General features: G+C 52.6%; 2 protein-coding genes across 3 annotated transcripts in view; both read right to left on the bottom strand.

Moving 5' to 3' along the window:
- Window positions 1-746: 746 nt before the first annotated feature.
- CATIP (ciliogenesis associated TTC17 interacting protein) lies at window positions 747-9,448 on the bottom strand. The gene is given in 12 exon segments (XM_082396582.1): window positions 747-1,161; window positions 1,382-1,470; window positions 1,806-1,882; window positions 2,864-2,988; window positions 4,444-4,611; window positions 4,802-4,888; window positions 5,056-5,111; window positions 5,405-5,605; window positions 6,003-6,141; window positions 6,143-6,235; window positions 6,237-6,302; window positions 6,304-9,448. Coding segments are annotated over 12 exon segments (1,374 nt in total). The 5' UTR covers window positions 6,337-9,448; the 3' UTR covers window positions 747-921.
- A 3,614-nt stretch (window positions 9,449-13,062) lies between these two features.
- LOC309630832 (putative hydrolase PNKD) overlaps window positions 13,063-21,095 on the bottom strand; it is a 19,502-nt gene continuing 11,469 nt past the window's right edge. The window contains exons 2-10 of one of the 2 annotated variants that reach the window (XR_014245948.1): window positions 19,337-19,452; window positions 19,092-19,204; window positions 18,388-18,446; window positions 17,584-17,676; window positions 17,047-17,210; window positions 16,238-16,324; window positions 15,204-15,319; window positions 14,101-14,992; window positions 13,063-13,484 (exon numbers count right to left, since the gene is read on the bottom strand). Coding sequence is in view for 1 of the 2 variants with exons in the window: in XM_082396601.1 (XP_082252727.1) it covers window positions 14,819-14,992; window positions 15,204-15,319; window positions 16,238-16,324; window positions 17,047-17,210; window positions 17,584-17,676; window positions 18,388-18,446; window positions 19,092-19,204; window positions 19,337-19,452 (922 nt within the window). In the remaining variant the exon portion in view is untranslated. Of the gene's footprint in view, window positions 14,993-15,203; window positions 15,320-16,237; window positions 16,325-17,046; window positions 17,211-17,583; window positions 17,677-18,387; window positions 18,447-19,091; window positions 19,205-19,336; window positions 19,453-21,095 lie in introns of both variants that reach the window. The other variant, XM_082396601.1, reaches the window with a different exon arrangement.

Below are 21,095 nucleotides of genomic sequence, written 5' to 3' on the forward strand. Positions count from 1 at the left end.
CATTTCCATCATTACAGTCTTGTAGATACTGGCCCATATTGTCCGCTAGAGTGCAAAGCTTCTCTGGAGGCCCTCATCTCTTAGCTGGGGCCTAAGGGAGGAATGAATAGATGGAAGGATGGAGCCTGCAGGCCCATTACCATCTGCCTCAGGGGAGGGTGCCTCCTATTTGTTACTGAGTTGCCGCCAGTATTGGGCAGGAACAAGCCACTGGCCAGAGCTGTCATTAAGCAAGGAACCTAAAGGAGGTGATGATTGCCTTCCATCCTATTGTTAACTGGGGACCCTCCACGCAGTTTGGGGGTTCCTGTGTATAGTGGGAACCGGGAGGAAGGAGGTGGAGTGTGAGAGCTGGCGATGGGGTAGGGAGAGGGGGTTTGGAAAGCTTCGGGGGTGATGAGCAAGGCCAGTGGTGAACACATCGACTGTTTTTTTTCTTTGGCGGGAGCGGGCAATTACGCTAGGTGGAATCTATAATGATTCTGTGTGCCAAAAGCCCCGCCCCTCCATCGCGGCTAACCTAGTGACTAAAAGTGTGGGTTTTTGGAATCCAACGTCCAGGTTTGAATCCTACTTCCCACGTGTTTACTCTGTTACTCAATCTTTTCATACGTCTATTTTCTTATCTGTAAAATAGTGATATTGATCATAATAACAGCTAGGAAGAAAGGCTGAAAATCGCTCGATAAACCCTGTTCACGGTTCCTATGCTTAGCCCGAGACACGAGACGCTGGCCAGAGAAGGATCCGGCTCACAGCCGAGCCTCGGGAGGGCCCCGTTTATTCCCATAAAAACCGCAGGCAGGAAAGCGCGCCTCCCGGGTGCCTCCCGCCCGCGTGCCGCCCCAGCCCAGCCCGGATGCCTTGTCTTCCTGCCTCGCCCCGGCCAGCTGGGCCCCGGGGGACCGCCTTGCTGCCCGCCTAGCCCTCCTCGCCCTCGAGGCCCTCCGGCTCCAGCTCGTGGAAGGGGCAGGGCCGGTTGGAGGAGCGCAAGGCCGGAGTGGGCGGGCGTCGCATCGCAAAGGGGCCGAAGTACTCGGCGGCGAAGGTGACCACATCTGCCGGCTGGCGCAGCAGCAGGAAGAGCAGGAAGTCGGAGATGAGCGCCTGGGCCTCGGGGTGCTGCCGCAGATAGCTGTTGTGGCTGAGACGGAGCTCCTCCTGGAGGGGTCCGAGCCTGAGCCGGACCCGGGACCCCCGAGCCCCAGGAGCTCCCCTCCCCTTTGCCCCATGGAGAGCTTAGGAACGCTGGAGCCCGCTAGCCCTTAGGGGTGATGCATTTCAACCGGGCAGCAAAAGTGATCAGTAAAGGTGGAGTGTTCGCCCAGGGCAGGGGGGGTGGGGGGATGGGGACCTCAGGCTGGCTGCAGCCCCTCCTCACCTTCCGGGCCACAAACCTCGAGTAGAGCTCCATGTCCTCCTCCCACACCAGGGGTTTCTTCTCAAACACTGGGTGAGGCTCAATATCATCTGGGGGTGGGGGCGGGTGGGAGGAAGGCTGCGTGCCTATTCCGACCCCAGAACCTTCCTCAGATACAGAGGGATGCCCAAGGACACCAGTTCTGGGCAGGCTCAGGTAAAACCCCAGGGTTCTGGCCATATGGGCGAAGTTGCTGGAGGGGGTTCCCAGCAAAATGATCGTCCCCGAATTGCCTTGGGGACAGGGGCTGGAGAGCAAAACTTCTCCATCTCATCTCGGGCTCTGATCCGGGGCCATGGCACACTCAATCCACCCATGCACCCTGGAAGGCTCCAGGTTTCCTCACCTCGCCTTCACTCTCCCACCAGCCAGGGGCTTCACTCACCCTCTTCCCTCAAGATGGGCACCTTGGTGATCATGCAGCACCCTGGGGAGCCCACCTGGATCCTCTTGGCCAGGTGCCTGGAGTGCAACACAGAAGAAGGTGTGAGTCTTCCTAGACCAGCCCACTCCTTTGAAGGGTGTTCTGGGAGCCTCCCTTTACTGCTGTCCCCCTTCTCCCCTCCTCCACTTGTCTTTGAGTTCCAGGGTCCTGTTCATTTCTAGATCCCCAGATAATGGCCCCTGTTTTTCAAACTGGGGACTGTTCCTACCCTGGAGATGTGTGCACGTGTGCAAGACCTTTAGAGGTGTGAGCACTAAAAGAATCACGAGGGAATTCTCTGGCAGTCCAGTGGTTAGGACTCCGAGCTTTCACTGCCAAGAACCTGGGTTCAATCCTGGTCGGGGAACTAAAATCCTGCAAGCCATGGGGCGTGGCCCAAAAAATTAAAAAAAATAAAAAGAATCACGAGCCTCCTGCTATGTGATTCTCAAAATAGAAACAACAAGTAAAATTATGAAATAAGGAAAGCCCGCAACGTTCTGATCACTTTTTTTTTTTTTTTCTAGTATAGTGATTCTGTCAATACCTCTTTGGAAATTTCAAGAAACAAATGCTTCTCCCCCTCCCAAATTTTCTCAGGATTTGGTGCCTGCACTTTGCTGGTGACAGCTTGGCAGTGTGCTGGGATGCTTCTCCCAGCCTGCAGATTTTATCAAGTGCTGAGTTGTTCAAACTTGGGTGTTTTTCAATATTACACCCACACCTGTGGCAGCTGCTTTAGCTACGCCTTAGGCCCTGTGGAGTTGACCTTGACTTCCTCAGCTATTCAGGGCTCTTTGGTGAGGTTTGGGAGGCATTGTGAAGATCAGGAGAACGAGTGAATATATGGAAAAGGGTGAATGAGTGGATAAAGCAGGGGCACTCAGATCTCAACAGCAAGTCTTCCTGGTGGTGTCCCCAGAAACAGGACTCTCCCTTTGCCCCGACCCGGCCCAGGGGGTTGAGTTCCCAGGCCTGTGCTCAATACTGCCCCTTTCGCCCCACCGTCAGTAGCTCACCCATCAGAGAGCAGGTAAAACTGGCAGGACACGGGGATGCCCTGTTCCGAGTGTACAGTCTGCTCCACAATGAACACTTCCACCTGCTGATGGCCCACCTGGATCGTCTGGGAGCCCAGGCCTTGCTGGCAGCAACCAAAATGAAGGGAGGGAGGTGAGGTGGATTCCCACCGGGGCCTCCCCGCACATCTCACCCTGGCCCTTCTCTCCAGATTATAGCTTCACTGCTTGTTCACCAGTGATAAGCAGCCCTTGGCTGTCCAGACCCTTAGGTGCCACAAGATTTGAGTTGCACCCCCAGGTTAAGTTGGGGTTTTCTCATAGAGAGCCAGCTCCACCCTGCTCCTGCCCCAACCCGTCCCCATGCCAGCTTCATGACCAAGTGCTTCTAGTTGGCAGATTCTGTAATAGGGATGACCAACTAGGTGTGAGTGTGGGCGAGGGCGGAGGCTGGGCTATTTGTGGGGAGGGGGTAGTGGGACGCTGAGGAGGGACTAGACTGAGATTTATGGCTGCCTCAGGCCCGTGCAAGCTGCCCATTGTAATTGAAATTTAAATCCCTGGGGACTTCCCTGGTGGCGCAGTGGTTAAGAATCTGCCTGCCAATGCAGGGGACACGGGTTTGAGCCCTGGTCCGGGAAGATCCCACATGCCGCGGAGCAACTAAGCCTGTCTGCCACGACTACTTAGCCTATGCTCTAGAGCCTGCGAGCCACAACTACTGAGCCCGCTTGCCACAACTACTGAAGCTCACACACCTAGAGCCTGTGCTCCGCAACAAGAGAAGCCACTGCAGTGAGAAGCCGGCGCACCACAACAAAGAGTAGCCCCAGCTCGCCGCAACTAGAGCAAGCCTGAGTGCAGCAACGAAGACCCAGTGCAGCCAAAATAAATAAATAATTAAAAAAAAAGTAAATCCCTGTTACAGCTACAGCAACAGGGAGAAAAGTGCTAACATAAGAAAAACATTTCAAAGAAAATTGGGGGGAAATGATATGTGCCTGTTTGTGTCAAACACATTGCTGTTTGTCATGTTTGTGATAGAAAAGACAAGAGTGTCATTTACGAAGTTGGTCATATCAGCCCCCAAAGTGTGTGTTCAGAGGCATGGCTTCAAAATCACATATTACAGGAAGTTCTAGGTAGGTTGATGATGAAAGTTTAGCCAAAATAAGAGAAAAATAAGAAACACCCTTCAGGGTTGAGACATAATAAAATAAATTTTAAGTGCAGTTGGAGATGTTACATTTCCTGATCTTAAAAAAATATGTCTTTAAAAGTGGCCCCTACGATGTTTATTTTTCCCGTACTGACTTTTGTGCAAAAATCGTTGCTTTCTTCCACTGCTCCCACCTTTTGGTCCTTCTCGCTCATGCCACTTGCCTCACACTTGGTCTTCCCTCTAACAAATGCAGTCTTGCTTTCTCCTGCTCTTGGAAGTCTCACCCCCATGCCCCGGGTTTATCCCCACTCCACCCCCTCTTCCACTCCACAGAGCTGTCTTTTCTCCCAACTCAGCATTCTCCTTGCCCCTTCTAGTTCGCCCCAGACCAAGTCCCCCTCCCAGGGAAACCCCTCACGTAAGTGGAATAGCAGAGTTTGCCCTCGGTGTCCAAGGCCAGGAAACGGGCGTGGCTGGGCACTGTCTGCCGCCAGGCCATCACCCTCAGCAACACCAGGTTGGCAGCCTGGGAGACGAAGCCCGCAATGGAGTGCCAGGGGAAGAAAGTCACATCGGTCTTCACTTCCTGTTCAGGACAAATCTGGGTCAGGGACGTTGAGCCGGGAAGTGGAGGGAGGTTGGGCAAGCCAGGTGTTGAGCACATGGTCCAGTCCATATGGTCCCTAGTCCAGGCTCCTGGCCTGACACCATCTGTCCCCTGTTCCTGGTTCCAAAGAGGATGTAGAGTATGGCTCCCACCTGGCTCTCATCCTTACCTCACCCTCCTTGATGATTCTGGTCACGGCCAGCTGATCATCCTGCTTCAGCAAACTCATCTTCCGTTCCATGGGGAGGACGTGGAACTAAGGGCCAGAGCATGGAGGGGAGAATCAGGGACTCACGGGATGGTATACGAGCGAGATCCCCCAGAGGTCGCCTTGTCCGTTCTCCTTCATAAATGAGAAAACTGAGGGGAAATTTGGATAGAAAACTTTCCATATGTGGTCAAGGCTGGGGCCCCAGGAGGTACCTTGATGAACTCCTGATTATGTTGTTCCACAACCTCCAGTTTCCACGAGAGATAGCCTGGGGGGAGGAGGTGAACACCGCTGTCACAGGAGACAAGGCTGGAGTTTGCAGGAAGGGAGGCGGTGGCCCGGGCTGGAGGACTCAGGTGTAGGGTGGCCCGAGGAGAAAACTAAGACTGTGATTAACTTCCCTGTCACCCCCATGTCCCACGCACTCTCTTTGCCTCGTTCTAGTCCCAGGGTGAAGTCAAAGCGTTGGTCCTGAGTGAAGGTCCTGGGAGTTGGGGGGTGGGAGGGGGAAGGCAGTGGAGGAAGGGTGAGGTAGAGGGTGTCAGGCAGCAGGAACTCTACCCAGAATGGAGTTTCCGCAGAGTATTTTGTCCATGAAGCCACGGCTAAAGGCATGCACGAATGGGAAGTACGCCATGACACCAAACTGGTCTTTGTATTTCCCTCTCTGCACCTCAATGGTCAGCTCTCCCTGAGGCTCCCCTGCGTCCGAGACCATGACCAGAGTCTCCGAGAAGAATAGCATCAGCAGCTCCTCTTGCCCTGTGTGGGTGAGGGTCCCGTGGGGACAGTTAAAGCCCCAGCTCCTAGGTCTCAACTCTCGGACACCCGGGCCACCAGTGCGCCCACAGTCTCCACCCACCCCCTCCTCATCCCACGTCCCCCAGGTGGCCCCTGCCTCCCCTCCATTGACCTCTACAGCAGTCAGCAGGTGAAGACTCCCCTGCCCCAATCCCCACCAGCCCCTACCCACACCGTGTCCCTGGGGTCTTCCCTTGAAGAATATCAACTAACGGGTCTCACACCCGTTAGTCCCAGGAGAATCAAGGCTGAGAGAGGGGGTGAGTCCCAGGAGAATCAAGGCTGAGAGAGGGGGTGGCCAGGTCTGGGCTTTCTCTTCTCCCTCCCGTCCGTACTTTTGCCCACTGCCCAGGCTCACGGAGGGAGTTGAGGAAGTGGATGGCTTCAGCATTGGCCTCTAGGGGTGGCAGACTCTCTTGGGCTGAGGGCTGGTGGTCCTTGGCTTTGGAGCCTATGGAGGGAGGAGAGGTTGAGACGGCAGATGGCGGACCCTGGGAAGAAGGACAGGGGTGGGGCAGGGGTCCCAAGAGCAGAATCCTCCAAGGCCACCCCAGGGTGGATGATGAGGGAGAAGATGCCCCACCCCTTTCCAGGTCCCCACCCCAAACTCCTCAGCCCTCTTCTCACCTTTGGATTGAACTTTGGAAGACATGCTGCCTCCTGCTACCCAGTTTGTATCCAGCTGTCTCCATGGCAACTGGGAGCTAGCTTCCGCCTCTTAAAGGGCCATCAACCCATTTCACTAAACACCCAGACCTTGGAAGAATTGGTAGGAACTGTGGCTTCTGCGGCTCAGCCCAAGCCTGAGGTATTGTCCAGCAGAGGGAGCATTTGACATTCTTAGGAGGCAGGGGGGATGACATGGATCATTAGAATGACCTTACAAGTGTACTTTGAAGTTCAATTCTTACTGGGATTGTAAGTAGAACCAAAACATTTTTTAAAAAACCTTAAATTTTAGTATATTTATATGTTTATGTTTATTAGATTGCATTAAAAGTACTTGGGAAACTGGTTTGTCAATTTATTAAAAAAATTTTTTAGAGAATTATTTTTAGTTATTTTTCCCAATCAATTGCTTTTGGCAATTGCAATTGCCACTGGGCAGTCCAGTGGTTAAGACTCTGCGCTTCCAGTGCAGGTGGCAAGGGTTTGATCCCTGGTCGAGGAACTAAGATTCCGCATGCCGTGTGGTGTGGCCAAAAAAAAAACCAAAGAAAACCAATCAATTGCTTTTAAAAAGGAAGTAGAATATATAGAATGAATATGGTATAAACATATTTATGGAAGTTTTAATTTTGTAAAGAGAACCAATTATTAATTAAAGTCCCCTTAAAAGTTAGTAATAACATTAGATAGATTTATGATTAGAATGATATGACTAAGTTGAACTTAAAAGTTGTAAAAATGCTTATGTTTTAAAATTTGCATTTTAAAAAATTGTGTTCTAATTTTAAAAAAAAATTAATTTATTTTTATTTTTGGCTGTGTCGGGTCTTCGTTGTTGTGTGCAGGCTTTCTCTAGTTTTGATGAGCAGGGGCTACTCTTCGTTGTGGTGTGCGGGCTTCTCATTGCGATGTCTTCTCTTGTGGAGCACAGGCTCTAGGCACGCAGGCTTCAGTGGTTGTGGCACGTGGGCTGAGTAGTTGTGGCTCGCGGGCTCTAGAGCACAAGCTCAGTAGCTGTGGCGCACGGGCTTATTTGCTCCGCAGCATGTGGGATCTTCCTGGACCAGGGCTCAAACCCGTGTCCCCTGCATTGGCAGGCGGATTCTTAACCACTGCGTCACCAGGGAAGCCCTGAGTTCTAATTTTTAAAAGCCAAAATGAATTCTGCACGTGAGCCACCGCCAGTGGCATTAAGAAAACTCACAACTGCTTTGGGAAGTAGTCTGTTAGTTCCTCAAAACGTTAAATGTGGAGTTGCTATATGACTTGGCAATTCCACTCCGGGGTATATACCCAAGAGAATTGAAAACATCTGTCCATATAAAAAACTTATACACAGATGTTCATAGCATCATTATTCAGAATAGCCAAAAAGTGGAACACCCATCTGTTCATCAACTGATGAATGGATAAACAAAATGTGGTGTAATATATATAATGGAATATTATTCAGGCATAAAAAGGAGCGAAGTACTGACATATGCTAGAATATGGTTGAACCTTGAAAATATGTTGAGTGAAAAAAGCCAGTCACAAAAGACCATACATTGTATGATTCCATTTATATGTGTAAATGTCCAGCACAGGCAAATCTATAGAGACAGAAAGTAGATCAGTGGTTGCTTGATGTGGGGGAAGGGTGGAGGCATGGAGGCAGGGAGTGGCATCCACTGGGGACAGGGTTTCTTTTGGGCATGCCGAAAATGTTCTAAAATTAGACTGTGCATATACTAAAACCCACTGAATTGTATACTTTAAAAGGATGAATTTTGTGGTAGGTAAATTATATCTCAATAAAGTTAATAAAAAATAGATGATTTAAATAAAATCTAAGAGAAAAAAGCAAACCCTATTGCTTTCATATGTGAATTACATAAAGTTTAACAAAATCTTTTTGATTTGGACAAAGTTTAAAAAAAAAAAGAAGCAGGGACTTCCCTGCCGGTCCAGTGGTTAAGACTCCGTGCTTCTACTGCTGGGGGTGCGGGTTTGATCACAGGTCTGGGAACTAAGATTCCACATGCCTTACGGCCAAAAAAAACCAAGAAGCAAACTGCTCTTTTTTAGATGCTCTTTAAGGGGTGCCCACATAGTCCCCCTCCTTATTGTGCACCCCCATCCCAGCTATTCTGGACTCCTGGCCTGAGGGAAAATTCGCTCCCTGAGCCCTCCACCCTTTAGAGTTCTCCTGTCACCCCTGGTCCCCCTCACCTCCCCTTGGTCAGGCTCCTCTAGCTGCATAGGACCCCCACCTGCCTGTCCTCACAGGCTCCCACCTCCTGGGAGCCCATCTTCTCAACTCTATCATTCCCCCCAGATTCCTTCCTGCTTGATGCTGGCTGTTTCCTGCTGGCTGCTTAGAGGAGAAAGCATTTTGGAAAAGTGGATCACAGAAGGATCAACATCCAGTTTGTTGTCTATTTTTTTAACCATCTGGAAGAGATCTGTTAAGGACCCTTGTTACCATCCCCCCTTAGGGCCTGATACGCCAGGGGAAGGATGCTCTGGAGCGGTTGACATACTAGCCGTGCGGCTGTGTTGGGCAGGTACGCCTTTCTGAGCCTGTGACATGGACAGCCTGTTCCCTCCCAGCAGCTGGGGTTGGCACCTGTTGAACAACAACCACTACCGTAGAGAGGGTACCCTATATGCTGAGCTCTGCAGGTAGTAACTCACTTAATCCTCACAATCAGCTTCCAAGGTGGTGTTAGCATCATCCTCATTGGACAGGTGAGACGTGGAGGCACAGAAAAGTTCAGTAACTTGTCCAAGGTCACCCAGTTAATAAGTGGAAGGTGTGGACTCCAACCCAGATGGGCTGGCTTGAGTCCATGTTCTTAATCACTTTGCCCTACTGTCCCTGATAGACTAGCACTAAGTTTATTAATAACAGTGAGAGGAAAAAGAGGCTGCTGTTCACTGAACACCATTGTGCATCTCATTTGGGTCTCCCAGCCACTCCAGAAGGAGGCTCGGTGACATGAGTCCCATGTCTGGAGTTACCCATGGAGTGTCAGAGTTTGTATTCAAATCCAGACCAGTGCAAGTCCTCTCTCTTTCTTCCACCTTGTCCTGCCTTTGGCCCAAGCCTAGGGTTTACTGACCATCAGGGTTAGCTGCCCACCTGCTTTCAAAGCCTCCATTTGGGGGCTTCCCTGGTGGCGCAGTGGTTGAGAATCTGCCTGCCAATGCAGGGGACACGGGTTCGAGCCCTGGTCTGGGAAGATCCCACATGCCGCGGAGCAACTAGGCCCGTGAGCCACAATTGCTGAGCCTGCGCGTCTGGAGCCTGTGCTCCGCAACAACAGAGGCCGCGATAGTGAGAGGCCCGTGCACCGCGATGAAGAGTGGCCCCCACTTGCCGCAGCTAGAGAAAGCCCTCGCACAGAAACGAAGACCCAACACAGCCATAAATAAATAAATAAATAAATAAATAAATAAATAAATAAATAAATAATTAAAAAAAAAAAAAAAGCCTCCATTTGTGGCCAGGGCCTGGGAGGACTAGGACAACCCCCTGACCAACACACACACGTGGACACACAGGGCTCCTCTACAACTTATCCTGTTCTCTGTCCTTCCTGGGAACTTCTAAGGCTGCCCCTCCCTTTCTCCTTTTCTGTGATTTAGAAAAAAAAGAGAGACAGCCTGTGATTCAGGGAAAAACGAACTGCTTACAGGATTTTTTTTTTTTTAATAAATTTATTTATTTTATTTATTTATTTTTGGCTGCGTGGGGTCTTCATTGCTGCGCGCGGGCTTTCTCTAGTTGCGGCAAGCGGGGGCTACTCTTTGTTGTGGTGCGCAGGCTTCTCACCGCGGTGGCCTCTCCTGTTGTGGAGCACTGGCTCTAGGCGCGCAGGCTTCAGTAGTTGTGGCTCACGGGCTCTAGAGCGCAGGCTTCAGTAGTTGTGGCGCACGGGCTTAGTTGCTCCGTGGCACGTGGGATCTTCCCGGACCAGGGCTCGAACCCATGTCCCCTGCATTGGCAGGCGGATTCTTAACCACTGCGCCACCAGGGAAGCCCCAGGTTATTATTATTTTTTAAAATTAATTAATTAGTTTATTTTTGGCTGCCTTGGGTCTTCCTTGCTGTGCGCGGGCTTTCTCTAGTTGCGGCGAGCAGGGGGCTACTCTTTGTTGCGGTGCACAGGCTTCTCATTGCGGTGCCTTGTCTTGTTGCAGAGCACGGGCTACATCTAGGCACACGGGCTTCAGTAGTTGCAGCACGCGGGCTCAGTAGTTGTGACGCACAGGCTTAGTTGCCCCACAGCGTGTGGGATCTTCCTGGACCAGGGCTCGAACCTGTGTTCCCTGCATTGGCAGGCGGATTCTTAACCACTGTGCCACAAGGGAGGTCCCCCCAAGTTATTTTTTAAACTACGTATTATTCAAACACCTTTGAGGCCATGTGTCTACCTCCATTTCTTCTCTATAATGAATTAGGCACTGGAAATCACATGTAGCATTTTCCAAAGTGACTTCATATGCCTTTCTCATCTAACTCTAGCCTCCAAATAAGTGGCCTTGTTGGTGAAAGTTTATGAGTTTGCTGCCTTGCATCATTTCTGGTATCAGGCCACCTATTCCTCTGGGGGACCCTTTCCCCACTCTCGGTGCACTGTGTTTCAGTTGGGTCTGACACTGCCTTTCCAAGTGTGGTCACATGACCTAACCTGGCCAGTCAGAGAAGCCCAGTCCCCTAACTCCTATGATTGGTTCAGCGTTGGGCACATAATCCAAGCTGAACCAATGAAACTCAATCCCTGGGGCTATTAGAGGTTCTGCTATGTTTGATGAACTAGTAGCCCATAAATCTGGAACTTCTAGAGACCATCCTTCCATTACAGGGAGAAACACTGACAGAGAATGATATCAATATAGAAGAAAGCGGAGCTGAATGATGAAGATGCCTCCGAATCCCTGGATCCATTCATGCCTGAAGTCACCATGACATAATCCTACACTTCTCAATTTCATGACCTGATATATTCCCCTTTTGGTTTAAGCCCCTTTCGGTTGCGTGTTTGTCACTTGCATAGAAAGGGTTATGTCTCATTCAAGGTTGTCATCTCCACTGGAAGGTGAAGAAACTGAGGTCCGGGAATTTACTTGCCCAAGGTCCTTGGATGTTGAGTAACAGAGCTGGGACTAGAACCCAGGTCTCTAAGGCCAGTTGTCACTCCTGCTGTTCTGCAAGCAAATAACAGGTGTCCCGGTTATTGCTGGTCAGTCCTGGTTCCAGGAGAAACATCTGCCATCATTCAGGACGGATGCTCCAGTGGGAGGACCAGCCAACGCCTTGGGAAAATGCTTCACCAAGCCCTAGAGAACTGTTACCAATTGTCCCTTGAAGCTGGGCATACCCAGAGTGACCTGGCCGTGGGGCTTGCCCAGTCAAGAGACAATTACAGAGCACAGAGACTGCCTTTTTTCAGGAAGGTGAGGCCCACGGCTCCTTCCCTCACCCCCATCCCAGGTGCAGCCCTGAGCCAGGATAGTGAGGACCAGTGCCAAGGTCCTTGGCTTGGGGTGAGGGGTGCCAAGAGGGGAGGCTGAGCTGTGGCCAGGGGTGGCCCCAAGAAATGTGGAGCTAAGCCAGTGCTTCCCAGTCTTCAGCCACACCAAGGCCACCTTTAAGAATTCTGCCACAGGGACCTCCCTGGTGGTCCAGTGTTTAAGAATCCACCTTCTAGTGCAGGGTACGTGGGTTCGATCCCTGGTCAGGGAACTAAGATCCCACATGCCATGGGGCAACTAAGCCCACGCGCCACAACTGTTGAGCTTGGGCACCTCAACAAGGGAGCCCGCGCACTCTGGAGCCTGAGTGCCACAGCTAGAGAGCCCGCCTGTGGCAACTAAGACCCAACGCAGCCAAATAAATAAATAAATATAAAAAAAAATTCTGCCATAGCCAAGTGTCACCTTTACTTCGTATTTTCCTATTTCAATAAATGCAAGCACACTTTGGAGATATTTCAGGTTCAGTTCCAGACCATTGTAATAAAGCAAATACTGCAATGAAGGGGGTCACGCAAAAAAATTTTTTCCCAGTGCATATAAAAGTTATGTTACACTATATTGTAATCTATTAAGTGTGCAGCAGCATTATGTCTAAAAACAACAATGTACATACCTTAATTAAAAGTATTTTATTGCTAAAAAAAAATGCTAACCATCATCTGACAATGCAGGGTTGCCACAAACCTTCAATTTGTAAAAAACGTAGTATCTGCAAAACACAATAAAGCAAAGCACAGTAAAATGAGATATGCCTGTACCTTTAATCACTTTCATGAATTGAAAACTGGTGTCGCTCGTCAAAAATATTGACCCCAAAGATAAACACAAAGAACACAAAATGATGTTGTTAAAGTTTAACTCAAGATAGTTGCCCTAGACTGCCGACCTGGAGTCTGGCTGTTAGTTAGAAAGGCATTAAAGAGAGGCCAGCACCAAGGCCTTGCCGCTGAAGCACATTCACTGCTGTGCAGTGACCAGGTAAAGCTATCTCTCCTGTGGCCAGCAGTACTCCTGTTCATCTCAAGCTTTGGAAAACACCGAGGTAGGCAAATTGTAAACCCTGGACAAATGCTCACGAGCCATGGAAGGGTATATTTAGAGCGCTGTTTCTGCCCAAAGCTCTGGAAGAGCAGTCACTCCAAGTAAGCAAGAACTGTAACCCAGACAGGAAAACGGAACAAGCAATAAAGACAAGCCCACTGAGGGATCAAGCCTCAGTTAAATCATTCATTCATTCAACATTTATTGAGCGCCTACTGTGTGCCAGGCACCGTGCTAGGCGCAGAAATACAGAGATGCATAAGATACAGTCCATGCCCTGAAGGGTTCACAGTCTAGAAGGGGAGACAAACATGTAAACAACTAAAATACAGTATGATAAGTGCCACAACCGAAGCATTTACAAAGAGGAGAGGTAGCCTGGAGGGGGAGGGGTACGGGGGTGGTCTTCCTGGAGGAGGGGGCCTTTGAGGGGGATTGTGAGAGACGAATAGGTGTTTGCCAGGCAGACAAGGCAGGAGGAGCAGGGTAAAGGCATTCCATTATGAAGAAACAGCATGAGCGAAGGCACAGAGGCATGAACTGCATGTCTTGAGGGGGGGGAGCTCTATTCTGGTGGTATTGCTGAAGTTGGTTCCAGAGGCTGTGGCTGGAGAGGAAGGCAGAGGCAGGATGATGAGGAGAAACTGAGAGCAGGAGACATCTCGGAGGCACCCCAGAGGAGAGCAGAGCCCGAGGGAAGGAAGGCTTCCACCCACGAAGAGAAGGCTCCTGGCTGACCCAAGTCACGCCTGCTTGAGGACCATCGGAGTCCTCACTGCAGTCCCAAAGGGACTGGACCCAAGGCCAGAGGAGGAGCTGAGCTGAGGGAGGGCTGAACAGAGGGGAAGGGCCCAGGCTTGGGGTCCTGGAAGCTGCCACTCATTTGAGAGCTGTCCGCTCCCGGACTTCTGATTTCCGCTCTCTGCTGTGCTGATCCCCTGCTCCCACCATGGTGGGGCCAAAGGCCAAATGAGAAATGACCTGGGAATGTCTTTGGCCAACTGCAAAGGGCCAGATGAATGGCTTTACTAACTAAAAGAGGAAAGGGTTGAGGATAAAGCAGGAGTTCCTAAGAATACGGGCCATAATGAGAAAACCACAGTGGTCCTGGTGGACGATGGCTCTCTGGTCCCCTGGGGAGGAGGGGCCCTGTTGGCCCAGGGCAGGGGCAGAGGCCAGCGGGCAGGACCAGGCCAGCTGTGCAGGGAGCATGTGTGACCTACAAGACTGTGGGGCTGCAATCCCAGCCTCCTGGTGTCTCCTCAGCCTGAGGTCAAGTTTCCTTGGCAACCAGGATCCTCCGCCTTCCAGGCAGTAGGGGAGTCACCGAGGCAGAGATTGACCACAGCCAGGCTTCCAGCCCTTTCCTCTTTCTCAGAAATGGCTCTGTTTGAAAAATGCCTTCATGGGGGCCGGGTGGAGGCGGAGCAGGGAAGCTGGGGGAGGAGGGGCAGGCTCTCAGTAATCCAGAGCCCAGGTGCCCCTCTGAGTGACCACTTTTCCAAGGCACCACACGTCAGGACACTTTGAGGGAGTGAGTTTCTTTCCCAGCCCTGGATGGGAGGAGGGGGAAGATGGATTCAACCTGTTCATGGCTCCTGCTGCCCTGAGTTCAGAGGCTACAGTGAGAGCGAGGCCTCCTCATCCTCGCTGCCATCACAGGAACAGGGGAAGTGAGGAGGGGAGGCTCCCGATTAGCTCTGCCCTCAATGACTCAGCCTCACCCCACGGAGTCTCCAAGCCCTCTGTCAGCCCCCTTCCTCTCGGTCTCAGGGTCTCATCGCCTTGTCCCTCCTCTCCCCCGACCCGGGTCAGGGAGTGGTGCCTGCTTGACGGGCTGATGGAGGTGGTGGTGGAAGCAGTGAGAGGGAAGGTGTGGTGTGGGCCATGATGGGTGGCTTCCCCACCACGGTGGGGGCGCTAGGCTGGGCTGCGGCGGGGTCACTTGCTCTTGTGTAGGTCCTTCAGCTGGCGGAGCTTCTCCAGGAGCTGGGCCCGGGAGTAGCCATCGTCTCCCGTGGGGCCTGGACCTGGCCCCAGAGCATCCTGCAGCACCAGGCAGTGAGTCCTCAGGAACGGGTTATAGGAGCGCTCCTCTCCCAGTGTGGACGGGCACTGTGGGGGGAGAGGCACCCGGGTTTGGTGGGGAGAATCTGGAAAATAGACCCAACAAGGGAAGACCCCCCGCACCGCCCCATCCCAGGGTCCAGAAGTTCTCACTGGAAGGCCCTTGTGCCAAATATGTCAGAGCTCTGGAGAGGGCCCTGCAGGGTTGAGACCTCCCTCAGGAGTGCCCTCGGCCCCTCCTGGACCCCAAGCCCCGCACCGTGCTCCTGCGTTCCATCCGCTGCCTCTGCACCCACTGCATCTTCCTCTCCCGGGCCAGGTTCTCAGGCTCCACCACGCCTGCAAAGCCCAGGTTCTCCTCCGCATACTCATGGCCTAGGGATGGCCATCGGGGCCAAGACACAGGGCCGAGTGAGATGGGTGGTACGGTCAGAAAAAGTCCTCCCCACCCACAGGCCTATGGGTACCTGACGACTGGGGAGGAGGGGCAATGCTTCCAGAAAAGCCCTGACCACATGGAGCTGTTTCTCTAAATGTGGGCACAAGTCAGCCACGAGTGAAGAGGCAGAAGCAGTTCAGGGGGGAAAACCACCAGACCTGGAGCCAGAAGACCTGCATTCTAGCCCATCTGGCTCTGCCCAGCTGTGCGACCTCAGTCAAGTCATGGCACTTCTCTGAGCCACAATGTTCTCCTTTGGCAAGTGGGGAAGATAATAATGCCACTATAAAATTATGTGTTCCTGGTGCCTGGAACAGGGCCTGGTACACGTTAGGTGCTCAATAAAGTATTTGTCGAATGAATGAATGGATGCATATATGTTCTGAGGATTAACTGAGATATGAGTAAATGTGTTTTAGAAACTATGGATATGCAATGTACACATGCACGTACGTATGGATGGACGGATATTCCGTGTACGTGCATATGGATGATGGACGTGCAGTGTGTGGATGATGGATGCAGGCAATGATCCACGCAGAGTGGATTTAAGGCCCCTCTTTGCTCATTAAGCAAAGGCAATTTTCTGTTCTAGGCTTTGGCTATGAAAAATCAGCCATCTCCCAGGGATGCTCTGGGGCCTACAGGGCTCCCAAGAGACTGTGGGCTGGTTGCCAGGGAAGCAGAGGCCTTACAGAGCCAGTTCTGCAAACAGAAGGGAGCTCTGCCCCCACTGCTAGAGTTGGCTCCCAGGAGCCTCCAGAGGTGGAGCTGTGTCCCCTCTGGGCCAGGAGCTGAGTCGGCTGGGACTCTGGGGGTGTGAGGGGCTAGGAGGAGAGGGAGGGGCACCTCACCAGGCCACAGCAGAGTGTCATCCCCCAGCCCCAGCACGGTGTCCAGTGAGCTCAGCATGGTCTCTGCGGTGCCCTCAAAGGTCCGTCCTGGTAGGGTCAGAAGGTATGTGTAAGGTACAAGAACCACACAGCACGGTAAGGTACATGAAAAGGGTGGGGACCAGCTTGTACAGCTGGGGCTGGCCACCAGCCCTCAGCCGTGCCCCTGCCATGCCCACTTCCCTGGCATCTACTCCTTCCCTCCCTCTGGGAGCTGGGCCCAAATATTCAACTGCAACCGAGCCCATTTGAAGGCCTTCATTGCACATATTGACATGTGGATAGAGAGGGGGTGCAGAACCTTCAGGCTGAGTTCTGTGGCTCCAAGCCCACTCAATATAGGGTTGCTCTTTTCCATAGAGCACTTCTTTCTTTGCCTGTGCTGTCTTTGGCACTCCATGCACCTTGGGACCTGTGATCCTCCCACCCACAGGATCACCCTCTCACTCAGGGGTTCTCAAGTTTTTGTAACTAGTCTTGCCAGTCACTGTATCAGAGAACCAGGCTCCACCCAGTGGAAACAAACACCCTTCGAGGTCTCTACTCAGTTACAGGCATCATCTCATTCTGTCCATCCCCTGCGGGAAGTCATGAGGATATAAAAGAAAAATCGAGGTAACAAAGGTGGGAGTAACTGCCAAGGCAACATGTGTACTGAAACCAATGTTTTCATGCATTGCGTGGAGCTGTGGCTGTCCTTGGGCCCCTGCCCTGGCCTCTCTCCCTCCCTCTTGTCCCCCCTCCTCCCTCTTCCCTTTTGGGGGACTCACCACAGCCAGAGAGGAAGAGCAGGTCCCCTGAGAAGAGGCAGGAGGGACCCTTATATGGCTCCCCATCCAGCAGGTAGACCAGATGGCCTTGTGTGTGGCCAGGGGTGGCCAGAGCCTGGATCTGAAGCCGTCCCACACTAACCACATCTTGATGACACAGGGGACTGAGAAGTGAGGCAATAGTGGAGAGAAGGCACTAGAGCTTGTGCCATGCTGATCCTCCCTTCCCCACCCGGCCCAGGCCCAAGGGAATGGGTGATGTACAGGAGAGGGGCTTCCCCACCAGAGAGAGAAGGCACCCCCAGTGCCCAGGGCTTCAGATCCAAGCCCTCCTGCTTCCTCTTTTGGGGACTATGGCTGGATTAGTTGGGGGATGGGCAGTGGCAGTCTTCAGATGGGCTGTGATCTACTCTCTAAGGGCCAGGAAGGGCATCAGCAAAGATCCACCTGCTGATACCCCTGAAACATGTGACTAAAGGATGGAGGGTGAGGGGAAGGGCCCACAAGGGCCATCCCATCCCTGGGTCAGGGACTTACTGGGTGAGGTAGGGGATGCCGTCCTGAGGGCTCCCATACACCCGACAGTCCTGGTGCCGCCGGCTGAGGTCACGGTTCCCTCCACTGTGGTCCCTGTAGGATGGCACAGACAGGCAGGGCCTTTAAGGGGCAACTGTACTGGGCCTCCTGCCTCCTTCTTCCCCAAGCACCTCCAGGCCTCTGAGCCCTGGGACTCCTGGCTTCTGGACTGAACCAAGCTGTCCACACCTCTTCTGGCCTTTGTTCAAGCTGTCCCCTTGCCCAGAATGTTGTCCCAACAACTCGCCACCCCTCCCCGCATCACCAACTAATGCCAACTGATCTTCTGGACTCTCAGCTCCAGGGTCATCAGCCTCTAATTCCTCCACGTGGATCCGATCACACCCTCCCTGGCGCCCCTGCCCCCATACCCTGTGCCAACTGTCACAGTTGTTATTGTTTGTCATCGTTGTACACTTTCATACGGGGCTGTCTCCCCTATTGGACTATAACCTCCTTGATGGAAGAGATCACAAGGTTTGCCCATGCCCGGCACACCTGCCCACACGGAATGGAAGGTAAATGCCTGCCCTGCCCTCCTCTGGCGCTTCAGAAGCCTGATAAGTAGAGCACTGGGAGACCCGCCCCTCCCCCTCCCTCTCTGCTGGTGCCCCAGTGACTTCATGAGGACGGTGTCCACCCATCCTGACTTCTTGACTCTCAGCCCAGCCTGTTCTCATGGGACCCAGTCCTGGCAAGCCCAGCGGGGCAGGGGCCGGCCAGGGAAGATGATCTGCACCCAGACCTCCCACCTCAGCCCCTTACCAGTGCTTGTGGGTGCAGAGAATGGCAACCAAGTTAACGCCCTCCTTTTCAATGGAAGCCTAGGGGAGAGAGGGGGCAGTGAGACTGAGGAGCAGGATGCGGAGGGAAACAGGGGCGTGGGTGCTGGATGGAGAGGAGAGAGGAGAGGAGAGCAGGGAGGGATGAGGGAGAAGGAGGCGATGAAGCCAGAGAACGACAAGGGGGTGGGGAAGAGAGGGCCGGGTAAAGGGGGGCAGCTGAGCCCCAGCCTGGGCACAGGGGAGAGGGAGATTCGTGGAGGGGGTAGACACACAGACACACGCACACACAGATAAATAAGTAACAAGAGGGAACGATAAAGACGTCCAGACACGACAGACAGAGGCGAGGAGAGAAGAGCGAGGGTCAGAAAGGGGGCCACAGAGAGTGAGAGGCAGAAGGAAACTCCCTAGACCCACAGTCCTGGGTCAGCACCACTTGCCCTCTGGCTCTGATTCCCCCACTGCTGCCCTCCCCCTTTCCCCTGGCCATGCCCTGACACTGACCCCCTCCCCATGGTGTGTTTGTGGGGGTCTCTTTGTGTACATGTGTGTCAGCGTCTGTGTGTGAGTGCACATGGAGGGGGGCACATCCCATTGGCAGAGGGCAGGGTCAGCCTCTCTCTAGCAAGGAGAAGCTGCCAGTCAAGGTGACCCCAGGTACCCCTGACCCCATCCTCCCCTCACCTGTACGGCCTGAGGGTCTGAAGGGTCCACAGCCACAGCCAGCCGGGCCTGGGTGTCGATGATGAGGTAGCTGTAGTTGTCTGAGAGCACGGGGATAGGAAGCACCTTCACTCCTGGGGAACAAAGACAGGCTGTGGGTGGGGTGATGGGGCGGGGAGCCCAGCAGTCGGGGGTATGAGATGGGGAGTAGGCTGGAGGGTGGCCACGGCTTGGGGCGATGCTGGCCCGGGGTGGCCAGAGCTCACCATTGAAGAGGCGGGGCTGGGTTCTGGAGTGGCCTTTGGGGTAGCGATTCCGAGCCCTGCGCAGCTGCTGGCGGTAGAAGAGGTACCCGAGCCAGGTGCGGGTGTACAGGCTGTACCTGCAGGACGGGACGTCTGTGCTCAGCCCTGCCCCTCGAGCCCAGACCCTCCGTGAAGCCCAGGTCCCACGTCTCCACTCCCTCAGTCACCCCCTGAGTCAGTGCAACTCCACCACCGCTTATCGTGTGCTGACTGTTTGCCCTGCTCAGTACTCAGGACAAGATGGAGAATGAGACAGAAACACCCCCAAGCTCACCAGGCGAGATGTGAGCTGAGGAATTCATAGAAGAGAACCGAGGGTGAGGGGTTTACTCGGTGAAAGGAGTATAGGAGTTAGGAAGCCGCAATGAGGTGGGAACAGTATTTCAGGAAGAGGAGCGGTGTGTCGCAGTCATGCCCGGGGCTTGCTGAAGACCAGATTCTTCAGCCCGATCCCAGCATTTGAGACTCAGCCAGTCTGCGGTGGAGCCCGGGAATTTGCATTTCTAACAAGCTCCAGCTGATGCTGCTGACCCAGGGACCACAACTCTGAGAACAACTGGGGGTAGAGGAAACAATAGGCCAAGGCCCAGAGGCAGCAGACAGCAGGGTTTACTTAGGGAAAGTGTAGAAGGTTCTGTTTGGCTGTTTGGTTGGAGGAAGCAGGCAGTGGTGAGGCTGGATGAGCTGACCACACTCCCTCCCTCCACCTGCCCCCATTCCAGGCCATCCCAGGCTACACAGTGAAAAGGGGGCACGAGGAACAGAGGGGACTTGCGAGTGAGAGAGTCCCCCAAATACAGGATGCCAGCACGCAGGGCTGGCTTCACAGGTGTGCGACCCGGCAGTCACATAATGCCCCACACTTGGTATGATGCTCTGCTGTTGCCATCCTGAAATTCTTAACTATTTTCTCTTTGAACTTGTGTCTTGTAAGTGAAGTCTGATGGGACAATGGAACATGCATGCGAGCAGAGGTGATACACGTAACATCACAGGACATGTGTCTGCTCCGTCCCTGCTGCCCCTCACACACCATGTTTGCAATGGCCACGAGCACAGAATTCTGGTGGACCCTCTATGTGTGGGAATTCAAGACCCAAAGTGAATACAGGTGAGTGTACATCTGTGACTGAGTAAAGGGTTGGGGGGTGGTGGGCACTGGCTGGCCCGTAAGCCACACTTTGGGTTCAAACTAGAATTTGCTTGAAATGCATCAAGAAGGCAATGGTGTTCTAAGAAACACAAATGATCAAGGAACCCTACCACATCCTTTCTTATCATGTTACTTCCCTGTATGATCCCACCATTGATGCTGCAGATGATGCTGCTACGGAAGGAAAGGGAAAGAGGCAACCAATCTGTCCTTCTCCTTCCAGCCCTTCTCGCTCATCAGTAAGCTGAAAGCAGAGAGAGCCGGTAGAATGTGCACGTATCAAGAAGTGAAATAAAAACAGCTGAGTTAGTTCGGTGCCACATTTCCACCGTTCTGGTCAGAACATAACACATATCCACGTACAAGCTAAGAAATGTGAGTTATGTAGTTTCGGTGATCCCACAAGTGAGTTAAATGTTCTTATATTTGCATTTAAAAGTGGCACTGCATGATATATAATGAATGGCATAATTCATGCTAACAATTAAGATTTTAAGTATTCCTCTACTCAGAATGACATTAAGTAGCAAATTAAAAACATCACGGCAAGTCGGCAAGTCAAGAGAG

Source organism: Balaenoptera borealis, assembly GCF_965194805.1.
Source record: "Balaenoptera borealis genome assembly, chromosome: 6".
NCBI classification, from domain to species: Eukaryota; Metazoa; Chordata; class Mammalia; order Artiodactyla; family Balaenopteridae; genus Balaenoptera; species Balaenoptera borealis.